The 14,809-nt window shown below is 46.1% G+C and overlaps 1 protein-coding gene across 3 annotated transcripts in view; it reads right to left on the reverse strand.

Moving 5' to 3' along the window:
- Window positions 1-14,809, reverse strand: part of Scube2 (signal peptide, CUB domain and EGF like domain containing 2) — a 93,474-nt gene that overhangs the window by 58,025 nt on the left and 20,640 nt on the right. For all 3 annotated transcript variants that reach the window (XM_045146316.1, XM_045146315.1, XM_045146314.1), the window contains exons 5-7: window positions 5,991-6,116; window positions 2,731-2,847; window positions 973-1,062 (exon numbers count right to left, since the gene is read on the reverse strand). In XM_045146316.1, the coding sequence (XP_045002251.1) occupies window positions 973-1,062; window positions 2,731-2,847; window positions 5,991-6,116 (333 nt within the window). The remainder of the gene's footprint in view (window positions 1-972; window positions 1,063-2,730; window positions 2,848-5,990; window positions 6,117-14,809) is intronic.

A 14,809-nucleotide genomic window follows, 5' to 3' on the forward strand; every position in this document is an offset into this window, starting at 1 on the left:
GTCCCCAGCTCCACTGTCGAGCCCGCTGGCCAAACATCCCCCGGGACACAGCCAAATGCCACTCTTCTCCATTCATCTCCCCCACTGCGAACGCTGGCTGAGTCAGCGGTGGGAGATGTGGTGGGCACGGAAACAAGACAAATTGTCATGCCTGGCCGGAGGGTGCCTGAAGTCCTCTGTCATTACAGATCTTCAGAAGGAGAGGAGCGGGGACATTCCCTTGCAATCCACTGCATCCCAGGCTGGATTCTGGGCACTTAGGCATTTTATCGCCTTGATCAGCATTTTCTTGTTGTTTTTTTCCGAGGTAGGGTCTCACTCTAGCCCAGGCTGACTTGCCACTCGCTCTATAGTCACAGGCTGGCCTTGAACTCACACCAATCCTCCTATCTCTCCCTACCAAGTGCTGGGATTAAAGGCATGTACCACCACACCTGGCATTAAGCACCTTCTTGATAATCCTAAGGGATAGGTTTTATTCATTTTACTTTTCATTTTTGTTTTTGCTTGTTTTTTGAGACAGGGTCTCACATATCTCAGGCTGGCCTCAAACTCACGATGAAGCTGAGGATGACCTTGAACTTTCTCCAGCCTCCACCTCCTGAGCGCTGGGATTCCAGCCACGTGCTAACACACCTGGTTTATACTGGGGAATGAGCCCTGGGGTTCATGAATGCCAGGAAACCACTCTACTAACTGAGCTGTATCCCTATCCCTTATACCTACTTTAAGGAAAGACCTGGAGACAAAATTCAGGTCGACAGCTAGTCAGGCATCACCAGGACATTATCCTGGTTATTCTAATGGCTTGGCAGCACTGACTAAATGATAGCAATGGGCAAAAACCAGACACACCCTCATGCCAGTCCAGTTGGCCTGGGGGCATATGGGCCCTGGGCTCAGGCTTGATACTTTGAGCTGGGGAGGAAAGGGACAATGACAGTGGTCAAAGAAGGGAGAGGAGAAACATACCCATGAGAAGCCGCCGTTTCACCCGCTTGTCCCCATCTGCCACTGACGTGGCATTGCTCTCTGTCACCTCCAGGGCAGTGCTCTCTGGCTCTACAAGAGAAGCAAAGACCTTAGTTGTCAGGTTGGATGAGTCAGATTGATTTATTCATCCCTCGCACAACTTATTCCCACTGAAATCCCAGACGTGACGCCCACACAAGGATGTGTGACCATTCACTCCATAAGAAATGACATTGCTTGGTGACCCACCAAAGGTTTATGACAAGACCCTACTGCCGAAGACACCACATGCTGTTGGTACGGAACATGGAGAGACCTGGCTGGAATCTGGAAGAGAGTCAGTCCCCAGACATTTAGCTTGTCTAGAGCCAGAAGTTGCTAGATGAGCAACTGGGGGAAAATGCTCAACATCTGTCCAAGCAACTTGTGGTCTAAGCTACTCAGCAGCAAACAGCCTGATGTGGTGCTCACCCAAGTACAATAGTGGCACACAGCCATGGTGGGTAACCAACTGCTCTTGGATTGGCTGACAGACCCATTCAGTGGAGGGGAACCCATAGCTGGAACTGGGAAACAAATCAGAACCATATCCAAAAATCGAGTCCTCTCTCCATTATCAAGCTCACACCAATCTTGGGCTACAAGAGGGCCTACACATATTGAATTCTCTCTAAAATAATAATGGCTATCCCATTTATCTGGTACTGACTTGACTCTCCATTGGAGAATCTGCTTCTCTTTTTCAGATGGACACAGAACCCAAGGAGAGAATGAACCCATCACACCTCACCAGGGCCCCAGCTGAAACCATAGAGGAATTGAAGAAATGAGAAAGAGTGCTGCTTTCTTGGTGAACCTGGTACCAGCACAAGGGTGAAGGAGATAGCCACAGAGAACACTCAACTCCTACCAAACCAGATATCCAGAGATACAGAGGATCCCAAGACTTCATCACTGAAGGAGACCTAAAACGAACCCAACATGGCTCAGGGAAATTCGCGGAAGAGGGGGCAGAAAGATTGTTACAGCCACTCATTGGGACATTACACACAGAGACATTGCCTCTTCCCCATAACTGATGGCTACCCCCACAATGCACAACCCACATTCCCCAATGTGGAGGGGGAAGGACAGGGAGGGGGCTAACGATGGTACCAACATGGCTGTTTACACACTGAGTATGTACATAACTCATAAGGAAAACAAAACTGGAAAGTAAAAAAAAAAGAATGAAAGAAAGAAAGAGTGTGACATTGCATGACTCTGTGGGAAACAGCATTCTGGGTGGCTACAGATCCTTATGAACGTCAAATGTGGAGAGGGTTGTGGAAGTATGGTGGACTGGCCAAAGAGACTTCAGGGAATATAAGCTTCAAAGGGCATACCATGAAGGGAAGGACAGACATCCCACCAGAAATATGCACCCCTGGCTTCCACTGATAGTGAAGACTTCTATGGAGTAAAGATGGCTGTGACATCAGGAGCAGCCAGCTCTAGCTTCTGTCACCCTGGTCCTTTGGGATGCATTGTCCCCGTTTCTAGAATACCAGCTTCAGGGGTAGCCTAGGGCTTTCCTAGTAGATAAGGATCCCCACCCCCAAACTAGGCCACTCCCACTACAATATGATGGGGCACAGGGACAGATGTACCAGCAATGCATTGCTTCTGGTGCTAATGGTACTAAGGGTTAAGGTTACAGTTGGAGATGGAGTTAGGGACGCGTGGGGACAGCCCCTCCATGTGGGGGACACCACTCACCGAGGCAGCTCCTCCCATCTGTGTGCAGCTTATACTGTGGATGGCAGCCACACTCAGGGCCTTCAGCAGTGTCTTCACAGGAGTGCTGACACCCGCCGTTTCCATGGTTACAAGTCACTGAGATCAAAATGAGTCAAATCAATACACACAGAGCACAACCAGGGTCGTGTTTGTTCCTGGGGAATCCTGATGTCCTCCCGACAACTATGTGAGGACTTTGCACAGCGCACGAAGAAAGAACTTCTTGTGCAAGGCGTGGTGGCACACGCCTTTGGCCCCAGCACTCAGGAGGCAGAGAGGGAGGAGGATTATCATGAGTTCGAGGCCATGCTGAGACTACATGGTAAATCGCAGCTCAGCCTGGGCTAGAGCAAGGAAGGAAGGAAGGAAGGGAGGGAGGAAGGGAGGGAGGGAGGGAGGGACAAACTTCCCCTCAGACCCTGTCCTGGTCTGTGTCCACAGTCACAGTCAAGACCATGGAAGTGTGCACCACAGGCTTGAATGGCTATCCTCAGGGTGGAAATGGCAAAGCTGGGGTGGAAGATTCTAGATTTTTTTGTTTGTTTGTTTTGTTTTTGTTTTTTCGAGGCAGGGTCTCGCTCTAGCCCAGGCTGACCTGGAATTCACCTTGGTAGTCTCAGGGGCCCTTGAACTCACAGCGATCCTCCTACCTCTGCCTCCCAAGTGCTGGGATTAAAGGCATGCACCACCACGCCCAGCAGCATTCTAGCTTTTTTTTTAATTAAAAAAAATATATTAATTTATTTATTTATCTGAGAGATCGAAAGAGGGAGGGAGAGAGAGAATATGGGTGCGCCAGGGCCTCCAGCCACTGCAAATGAACTCTATATGCATGCACCCCTTGTGCATCTGGTTTACATGGGCCCTGGAGAATCAAACATGGGTCCTTTGGCTTTGAAGGCAAGTGCCTTAACTGCTAAGCCATCTCTCCAGCCCAATTCTAGCTTTTAAGGGGGAATTATTCCAAGAGACTCTAGACTAACGCTTCGCTATATCTGGAGAAGTTTGTCATCACAGCTGCACTGGAGCTATGGGAAATTCTATTAATACTTCATGTCTAGAATAAACCGACAATATTTAATTTGTACATAAATGTTAGTATTTCTCTCATCAGATTCCACCTGGATCCATTACAGAGGAAGTTAATCATAGGAAATGAGTCTTTGCACCCAATTAATGCAATATTAACCAATAATTATGAAGACTATGTATGAATATACTGATAGGCCAAAAAATATATTTTGAAAGGCATAAAACTACCTACTCATCAAACTGTTGACAAAATGACCTCTGGCAAAGGACATGGGAGGGGACTTCATGCTTTTTTTATATATGCTTCCCAGTGAATTGTGGTTGGCCTTTATATAATTATTCTAATTTAAAAGAATTAATTACATATTTGCAATGTGAGAAGAAAGCTGTTCTATGATTATACCTATGTAAAACTTGTTAGTGCGCATGAATCACAACCAAATAGGATCAGGAAAAAAAAAGTCAAAATAGTTGTATGTGGTGTGATTTTTTGATTGTGAGTTTTCCTTGAACTATGTAGTTAAGGATGGCCTAGAACTTCTGATCCTCCTGCCTCCATTTCCCAAGTTCTGAGGTTATAGGTATACACCACCATGACTGGCTCCTTTAATTCTTCAGATATTATAATGTTATTTAAACAATGGCATCGTAACATTTAATTATTTTTATTTTATTTATTTATTTTTGGGTTTTAGAGGTAGGGTTTTGCTCTAGGCCAGGCTGACCTGGAATTCACTATGTAGTATCAGGGTGGCCTTGAACTCATGGCAATCTGCCTACCTGTGCCTCCTGAGTGCTGGGATTAAAGGCATGCACCACCACATTTAATTATTATTAAAAAAAATTTTTTTTTAATTTTTATTTATTTATTTATTTGAGAGCAACAGACGCAGAAAGAAAGACAGATAGAGGGAGGGAGAGAGAGAGAATGGGCGTGCCAGGGCTTCCAGCCTCTGCAAACGAACTCCAGACGCATGCGCCCCCTTGTGCATCTGGCTAACGTGGGACCTGGGGAACCGAGCCTCGAACCGGGGTCCTTAGGCTTCACAGGCAAGCGCTTAACCGCTAAGCCATCTCTCCAGCCCTTTTTACTTTTTATTTTTATTTAGTTATTTAAGAGAGGGAAAGAGGCAGAGAGACAGAGAGAATGGGCACACAAGGGCTTCCAGCCATTGCAAACGAACTCCAGATGCATGAGCCACCTTGTGCATCTGGCTTACGTGGGTCCTGGGGAAATCGAACCCAGGTCCTTTGGCTTTGCAGGCAAGCGCCTTAACTGCTAACCCATCTCTCCAGCCCACATTTAATTATTTTTAAGTAATCTTATAAGTGGTGTACTTGAGCAATTGGTCCCTGAAAACCCAGCATGCTGAATTTTGCTCCACAGGTCATTTCTGAAGAGGTTAGGGATTCCTTTGAAGGTCTGGAGGCAGGAGAAGCCCTCGGGGACAGCCTCGCTTTTGGGAGGTATTAGACCTGTCAGAGCCTGTTGTTTGAGGGTGGTGGTGACATGGCCATGACTTGGCAGGCCCTGGGTCTGCGCTCTGCTTCAGGTCGGAGCAGTGGAGGGAGCAGAGGGAAGGAGGTCAGGCTGAGACTCCATAGTGAATTCCAGGTCAGCTTGGGCGAGAGTGAGACCCTACCTCGAAAAACCAAATAATAATATTATTATTAATATTAATAAATAAAATCACAGCTGTTTTTTGCATGTCATTAGGTGTCAATCACTTGGCAACTTATTTTTTGAGCCAGAATCTCTCACTAACCCTACAGCTCACCAATTCGGTTACACTGCTGGCCAGCACCAGGGATCTCTTGTCTCTACCTCCTCAGCACTGGGATTATAGGTGTGAGTTGGTTTTGTATGAGTACTGGACATCCAAACTCATACTTCACAGCAAGCACTTTACCAACTGAGCCATCAATGATAATTATTAATGCAAGCTAATTGTACTTATTAATGGGTTTCACTCTGACATTTCCAAGCTTGTATCCATGGTACTTGGGTAGCATCCACCCTCCCAACTACCCACCTCTTACCCAGTGATTGGTGTCTTATACAGCTCCCTTCCCTTAGGGGACAGCCCTCCTGCAGAGAACTAAGCACTCAGAGAGGACAGGTCTTCCCGATGCTGGGCAGCACAAGGCAGCCTCTGGGCTGGGCCGCCCCCAGCATGGAAGAGGGCAGCATGCTGGTCCATACTTACACACGCAGTCTCTCTGGTTCTTGGCCAACTCAAAGCCAGGCCTGCACTCACAGGCGACGCCGCCCCTTGGGACCTCCTTGCAGATATGACTACAGCCATGATCCTTGTTCATGCAGCTCAGGCCCTCTGCAAAACAGCAGCAGATGTCTGGACTCTGATTCGAATCCTGGGAAACCAGGAGACCTACATACAGGGTCTGAGAGATGAGATGGACCACAGACCTGCTCTCCGAGGTCTCCATCTGCCCCACACTTTATTTTGTTTTACTATTTTATTTTACTTTTTTTGTTGTTGTTGTTACTGTTGTTTTGTTTTGAGATAGGATCTCTAGTCCAAGATAACCTGGAACTCACTCTGTGGCCCAGAATGGCTTTGAACTCACAATAATCTTCCTACTTCAGCCTCCTGAGTGCTGGGATTACAGGAGTGAACCACCACACCCCACTTGTTATTTCTGAGATAAGAGTTTTGCTATGTAGTCCAGACTGGCCTTGAAGTCCCTATACGTAGTCCATACTTACCTGACATTTGCTATCCTCCTGCCTCTACCTCACAAGTGCTAGGATTATAGACATGTGCCATTTTACCTGACCCAACCCCACATTTTAAAAGAATGTATTGGGCTGGACAGATGGCTTAGCACTTAAGGCATTTGCCTGCAAAGCCAAAGGACCTAGGTTCAACTCCCCAGGACCCATGTAAGCCAGATGCACAAGAGGGCTCATGCGTCTGGAGTTCGTTTGCAGTGGCTGGAGGCCCTGGCATGCCCATTCTCTATCTGCCTTTTTCTCTCTCCTTCTCTCTCTCTCTCTCAAATAAATAAATGAAAAAAATTTAAAAATTTTTAAATGTGTTATTAAAATCAAGCTGGGGGATGCAGAGATGGCTTAGCAGTTAAAGTGTTTGCCTGCAAAGCCTAAGGACCCAGGTCAATTCCCCAGGACCCATCGGCCCATGCATTTGGAGTTTGTTTGCAGTGGCTAGAGGCCCTAACGGGCCCATTCTCTCTCTCTCTCTCTCCCTCTTTCTCTCTGTCAAATAAATAAATAAATATTAAAAAAAGAAAAGGGGGGCTGGTGAGATGGCTTAGTGGTTAAGCGCTTGCCTGTGAAGCCTAAGGACCCCGGTTCGAGGCTCGGTTCCCCAGGTCCCACGTTAGCCAGATGCACAAGGGGGCGCACGCGTCTGGAGTTCGTTTGCAGAGGCTGGAAGCCCTGGCGCGCCCATTCTCTCTCTCTCCCTCTATCTGTCTTTCTCTCTGTGTCTGTCACTCTCAAATTAAAAAAAAGAAAAAAGAAAAAAAAATTTTAAAAAAAAAAAAAAGGGACACGTGGCTAGGTTCTTTGGAAGTTTAACATGCATCTGAATGATGGGAACTGGAGCAAGGGAAGCCCCCACATGGGGTCCTGGTATCCCGCCTCACCCAGAAACCAACTGCTGCCTGCCAGCCCTGGGAAGGAGCATGAACCATACTCAAGCATATTTCTAAGATATCTGTTCAGCTGGAACCAAATTATTAAGGATGGGTTCATGTGTTGTGTCTTGGCATCTGTGTGACACAACTTTAAAATGTCCCTTATAGGCTGGAGAGATGGCTTAGTGGTTAAGACGTTTGCCTATAAAGCCGAAGGGCCTCAGCTCAATTCCCCAGGACCCACGTAAGCCCAATGCACAAGGTGGAGCATGTGTCTGGAGTTCATTTGCAGTGGCTAGAGGCCCTGGTGCATCCATTCTCTCCCTCTCTCTCCCCCCCCCTCTCTCTCTCTCTCTCAACATCTATCTGCCTTTCTGTCATAAATAAATAAATAAATATTTAAAATGTCCCTTAGAAAGCCAGGCATGGTGGTGCATGCCTTTAGTCCCAGCACTCAGGAGGCTAAGGTAGGAAGATTGGAGTGAGTTCAATGCCAGCCTAGGGCTACATAGTGAGTTCTAGGTCAACCTGGGCCTGGAAACCCTGACTCAAAGCAAACAAACAAACAAAAATTCCCCAGGAGTAGAGACTTAGTTCTCAAAGATGCTGTATCAACAAGATATTTTCTAGTGCTGGAAGTAGGACTATTTTAAACATGAATATAGAAGAGTTTTAGTCAGCTCCTCTAGGATCTAACAGGATGCTATCCTGTGCCCCTAAAACCTCGGCCAATAGGCTGTAATGAAGTAATGATTCTCATTTCTCCACCTATGTGTCTTAGGACAGTTGCTTCCACGTTGCCATTTCTATTTCAAAAGCGCAGCAGTTAAGACACCCTGACTCGCTTGAGTCTCTCCAGAGACCACCTTCTTTTTCTTGTGACACTTCTGAGTTGTCTGTGCCCTACCTCCCCCATGCACCCAATCTGTTCCATGCTACTGGGATGCATTAGCCCCTGTCAAGGGCTACCGTCAAGTAACACAGAAGGAAGTATGCAGGGCTGGAGAGATGGCTTAGTGGTTAAGTGCTTGCCTGTGAAGCCTAAGGACCCTGGTTCAAGGCTCGATTCCCTACGGTAGCCAGATGCACAAGGTGGCGCGTGCATCTGGAGTTCATTTGCAGTGGCTGGAAGCCCTGGCGCACCCATTCTCTTTCTCTATCTGCCTCTCTCTCTCTGTCTGTCGCTCTCAAATAAATAAATAAATTTTTTTAAAAAGAAAAGAGGAACAATAAAAAAGAAGGAAGGAAGGAGGGAGGGAGGGAGGGAGAAAGGAAAGAAGGAAGGAAGGAAGTATGTAGTGAGTAGCTGGAAGCAATCTGCTCTGGCTGGCACTTTCTGAAAACATCACTCACTCCCAGTACTGAGGTCGCACAGGAAGACAGCTGTCTCTCGAGGCATGGCCAGCCCTCCTGAAAGAGCCAGCAAGCATTGTATGTGTGTTTGGGTTAATGGAGCACTTGAAATAACTGTGGCAGGGACATGATGGGCAAATGTTAATAGTGCTTAAGGAATGATAGAAACCCCTGGAACTAACCTTCCTCTTTGGTGTCCTTTTCATTCTTTTTACAAGTCTGAAACATTTACAAAGTGACCATTACTGCCTCAGAGTAGTTCATTTACACAAGAAATACTTTGTAATAGAGACCATGTGGCAGACGTCAGCCAGCCAGACCCTGATATCTTAGCACAGAAAGCCAGACCTGAAGTTATCAGGAGCTGATGCGAGTCTTTAGACAACCCCAGAAATGCTGGTGGCTTTTCAAGCGGTGACTCCACAGCCCATCATGGCACCCTGACTTACAACAAGGTCACCCACAGCTGAGGGAGGCAGATGAATCAGGTCCAAGCCAGGAAGCCTAACAGGAGACCCTGTTCCCTGGGGACCTGTTCTGCAGTCTTGGCAAGAGCTATGGGCTCAGCAGAGGGCAAACAGATTCAAAACTACGGAAATGCCCTGTTCTGATGTTCTACGGCCAGGAAATCAGGGGACAGAATGAAACAGAGTCACAACAGAGGAGAAGTGAGTCCTCCAGGCCTCCCAAAGGAGGGGAGGCTACTGCTTGGTCAGCACAGCCCTCACTCATCCTAACGGACACCACCAGTCCCAGAGAAGCCAAGCGCTCCTCCGGGTCCCTACAGTCTCCTTTGGAGAGCCATTAGTGACCTCCAAAATTATAGCTTAGATTAAATGTTGGGGGCTGGAGGGATGGCTTAGCGGTTAAGGTGCTTGCCTGCAAAGCCAAAGGACCCTGGTTTGATTCCCCAGGACCCACGTTAGCCAGATGCATAAGGGGGCGCATGTGTCTGGAGTTTGTTTGCAGTGGCTGGAAGCCCTGGCGCGCCCATTCTCTCTCTCTTTCTTTCTCTCTCTCTCTCTCTCTTTGTCAAATAAATAAATAATTAAAAAAATTTTTTTTTGGCTACCTGCTTGGTCGTGAACAGTTAAGGGAGAAAAGTGTGACCAAACACAAAGGGGTACGACACAAGACACAAACAGGTAAATCTCTGTTCCTCTCACCACAATGCACGCCTCGCTTGCTGTCGCTCAGTCTTTTTGTTCTACCTGCTGAGACTCGGGATGAAAATGCATCCTTTGCACGGGCCCAAGAGTATACACAGGATAGTGATCAGAGTGGCTGCCAGGTTTGTGGGTTTGTGTCCACTGCCAGCACCTCTGGACTTTCATGGTGGGCATCTCCTCTCCAAGGAGATGACTGGAAACAATTACAAATATGTCAACCAGGCAAGAGCTTGCTTTCCTACCCTAATCCAGGTTACTAGATGGGATGTTTCCCAATGACTTATCCACTCTACCAGGGACAGGGACACAGAAAGAGCTTCTCAAGAGAGGAGACTGACAAAGTCCTGAGAAAGTCTATGGGACCCCTCTCTGACAGTTCTAACTCCGTGATAATGGAGAATGGTCATAGATATCAGGGTGGTTATTTTCAAATCTGGGCTACATATATGTGGATGACTCTGACTAAAGGTCATTTAAGTCAAAAGGCTCCCTTATGCTGGGAACAAAACAAAAAAAAAAAACTCTCCCCAAACATCCCAGTAATGTTTGTTAACTAGGATGGGTTTTCTCAGACTTATGCCGGAACATCATTACCCTCCAACCATCAGAATGGTTTGCTACTGAATGGGCCCTGAGGCCAAACATATGCTGGAGAGCCCCTAATAGCACCCAGTGGTTCTGTGGTACCAACATTCAGCCTTGGTTACCCCCAGGATGGACTGGGATTTCCTTGGATGCTGGGGCAACAAGTAAAAACCTTAGAATGCTCAGCCAATTCACAGGTTTTGAAACCCCAATGAAATAGGAGTGTTTAAAATGGTACGATCTCAGCCCTTATTCCATCTATTAGCTTAGAAGATGTCACCTGGCACAAAGAAACTCTCACTAACTATACTCAAAAGGCTTTAAATGACACGGCTGAGGGAATCTCCCTTTCTAAATTCTGAGGTTCCAGTGATGAGGAAAGCAATCACACTGAATCGCATGGCTCTGAACATCCTCACGGCAGCCCAAGGTGGCATGCGTGTACCGCTGTCAAGGTTAAATGTTGTATATAAATTCCTGACAAGTCTGCTAATGTCTCACCTGCCTTACACGACCCGCATAAACAAACTCAGACTATGTTGGATGCTCCCGTGCCATTCAGTGAACACTTCTGGGAGTGGATTTCATGTTTTTCATGATGGAAAAAGATTGTATCATTATAATCGTTGAGGTTATTTTGTTAATCTCTGGACCTTGTATACGCAACTGCTGCTTTAACTGTATCTCTGCTCACATCCAGATGGTTATACAACAACCTCTGAGACAGACTTCAACATTTATTTTACTAATGTTTACAATTTTTGTACCAGGCCAGAAAAATCCACACACCAAAGGTGATACTATGTCTGAGCCTTTTTTAAAAAAAAATATTTTATTTGTTTTTATTTATTTATTTGACAGAGAAAGAGAGACAGAATGGGCACACCAGGGCCTCCAGCCACTACAAATGAACTCCAGACACATGTGCCCCCTTGTGCATCTGGCTAACGTGGGTCCTGGGGAATTGAACCTGGGTCCTTTGGCTTTGCAAGTAAATGCCTTAACTGTTAAGCCATCCCTCCAGCCCTCTCTTAAACCTTTTTATCTTATTTATTTATTTTTTTATTTTTTGGTTTTTCGAGGTAGGTTCTCACTCTGGTCCAGACATAAGCCTTTTTAATAACCACACACACATGCTGGGACAGACTAACTGCCATATTTCTGTGCCCCCATTCAGCAGGAGGTAGTTCAAGACCTGGTCATCATCCCTGTTCCTCTAACAGCAGTTGGTGTCCTCATGAGAGGGGGAAATGTGGGGAACTAGATTAGACAGACAGACAGCTTTTTTAAGGCACTCAGCCAGGGACAGGCCCACCTACAACCTCATACCCTCACCATGCCTAACTCAGCTCACCGTGCCTGCTTCAGTTGGAGATTTCCATGTCTGCCCATCTCACCCAATCAGATCTCTCTTGAGTATGCACCCTGCCCAGGGGTGGGTGGATTCCTCCTCTGAGCCCATGCCAATTGGCTAGGACACCTGGCACAGGTATATCCACCTCCTCCTAAGCTCAGACTCAAAAAAAAAAAAAAAAAAAAAAAAAAACTATCTTATTTGGGTCCATGGAGAAAGCGTCTTCTCCTCTCCTGGCCCTGAGCTGCTCACAAAAACATGCCTGGTTTTCATGCTGGTAAGACTATCTCTCCCATCCTGTTTATTACTGTTTTTACTTTTTGATCTCTTTGAAAGCATACTTGTTTTTCTTCCTTCTTCTTCTTTTTTAATTTGTATTTATTTATTTATTTGACAGAGAGAAAGAGGAAGAAAGAGAGAATGGGCACACCAGGGCCTCTAGCCACTGCAAACGAACTCCAGATGCATGTGCAACCTTGTACATCTGGCTAATGTGGCTCCTAGGGAATTGAACTCGGGTCCTCTGGCTTTGCAGGCAAACTCCCCACTAACAACTAAGTCTCTTTTTCGAGGTAGGGTCTCACTCTGGCCCAGGCTGACCTGGAATTCACTATGTAGTCTCAGGGTGGCCTCGAACTCATGGTGATCCTCCTACCTCTGCCTCCCGAGTGCTGGGATTAAAGGCGTGTGCCACCACACCCGGCTCCAGCCCTCTTCTTTTTTTTGAAAGCACATTTTTTTAAACCTCTTCTCATATTTTTTTTAATCCAAGGTCCATGTTAGTGTACATAGACCACATGGTGCTTTTCCCTTCTCCCCACTTTATCTTTTCTTCCTCAGCCCATTCCCTCTCTCACATCCCTGTGATATTTGAATAAAATGTGGTAATTTAAAAATCATTTTCTTGTGGTACATGCCTTTAATCCCAGCACTCAGGAGGCAGAGGTAGGAGGATTGCCATGAGTTCAAGGCCACCCTGTGACTATAGAGTGAATTCCACAGGTCAGCCTGGGCTAGAGTGAGACCCTACCTTGAAAAACCAAAAAAAAAAAAAAAAAAAAAAAAAAAAAAATCATTTTCTTAGTCTGGATTGCCAGTTCTTTGGTTAATTAAAAGATAAACTTGGGCTAGAGAGATGGCTTAGGACCTTGGTTCAATTCCCCAGGACCCACATAGGCCAGATGCACAAGAGGGCACATGCATCTAGAGTTCGTTTGCATTGGCTGGAGACCCTGGTGTGTCCATTCTCTCTCTCCCTCTCTCTCAAATAAATTTTTTAAAAAGTTTTTTTTTTTAAAGACAAGCTCAGGGCTTGGGGTTCCAGGATTATTCCTAGGCACCCCAGCATTCCATTTTAGTTCCAGCTCCCCATATCAGTTCCCCATATCAGTTTAGGATATATTTGGAAACCTAAATAAAAGCAGAGTATGCCTTGAGGAGTGAAACACATATAAATGGGAAATGAGCCCCCCTGAGAGTGTATAGTGCTTTCCTCACCTTGACATCATCCCCAAATCCTAGACAGGGCAGCCTTGCCCCATCAAAACACTCAGAGCAGACAAAAGAGAAATGCTCATTTGGAGAGCCTGAGCACCCTGAATAGGAACAAAAGCAGGCCAGGAGAGGCTTCTCTCCAGCCTACTCCCATTACACTGGTGAAAACACACAGTCTCTTTATCAGAGATTAAAAAGAAAAAAAATCAATAGCTTGAGTTTCCCTCAGAATGTTATTAGAATCCCCTTTATTGAAGAATACTCAGTAATTTTATTTTTTTTTTAATTATTTTTGTTTTGTTTTCTTTTGCTTCAAGTTAGGGTCTCGCTGTAGCCCCGGCTAAGCTGGAATTGACTATGTAGTCTCAAGGTAGCGTTGAACTCACGGTGATCCTCCAACCTCTGCCTCCCAAGTGCTGGGGTTAAAAGCGTGTGCCACCACGCCCGGCAGTAACTTTATAGAGTAGTAATAATAAATAATTTTAAATAGTAATAATAGAAAATACTAGCCTCTGACCTTTCCCTCTTTTAAGCATTTTTAGTATATCAACCCTGGGTTTTAAAGTCTGTTCTAATACGATTTCTGAGAGATTAATAGGCATATAAGGAAGTCCGAGAGGAGCACCATTTGGAAGTTGTTCTACTTGAAGCAGGGTGGAAGGGGTCACCATGACAGGTAGTCATGATCCTTGCCTCACAGAGACATGAATTTGCCAAGCAGTCAGGTTGAAAAGCAACAGAAAATCAGCAAGTGCTTCCAGACCACAGCTTCAATTCTTAGATTTTGGTTTTAGTTCCAGACAAGTATGTTCATTTTAAATACTCTTCAGGGGATCCAAGAATGTCTGAATGGTAGAAAAGTTAGAAAACGCAGATCACAGAAAGAAAAATGCATGAGGATTTACCTCCGTTCGGAGAAGTCTGGCTCTCTAATCAGATGTCTAGGCCTTGCCAGAGAGGAGAGGAGGGCTGAGCAGGGCTGTTAAGCAGCAGCCAATCAGAGTCCCTGAGGGACCTCTGTGGTTGGGTAGGGGTCTATACCAGTGATATACAGGCAATGGCTTTACTTACAGGTCCTTTCCTCCTCCCCAGCCACTGGGAAAGAAAGCCAGAGTAACTTCCCATGAAGCAGCTATGAGCAGCCAAAAGGAGTGAGGGATCCAATGATTCTCTGCTTTTGGCATCGCTCATTCTTACCACCAGTTCTGCATGCTTCAGATAAGATTTCAATGTCTACCAGAATTCACAGCAGGAAAATGGGACCCACCACTACTCAGTCCTGGGCCACACCCAGCATGAGGTAAGAATTGATACCAGGACTGGAGAGGTGGCTTCACAGTTAAGGCACTTGTCTGAAAAGCCAAAGGATCTAAGTTCGATTCCCCAGGACCCACGTAAGCCAGATGTACAAAGTGGTGCATGTATGTGGAGTTCGTTTGCAGTGGCTGGA

This window comes from Jaculus jaculus, chromosome 3 (genome assembly GCF_020740685.1).
Source record: "Jaculus jaculus isolate mJacJac1 chromosome 3, mJacJac1.mat.Y.cur, whole genome shotgun sequence".
NCBI classification, from domain to species: domain Eukaryota; kingdom Metazoa; phylum Chordata; class Mammalia; order Rodentia; family Dipodidae; genus Jaculus; species Jaculus jaculus.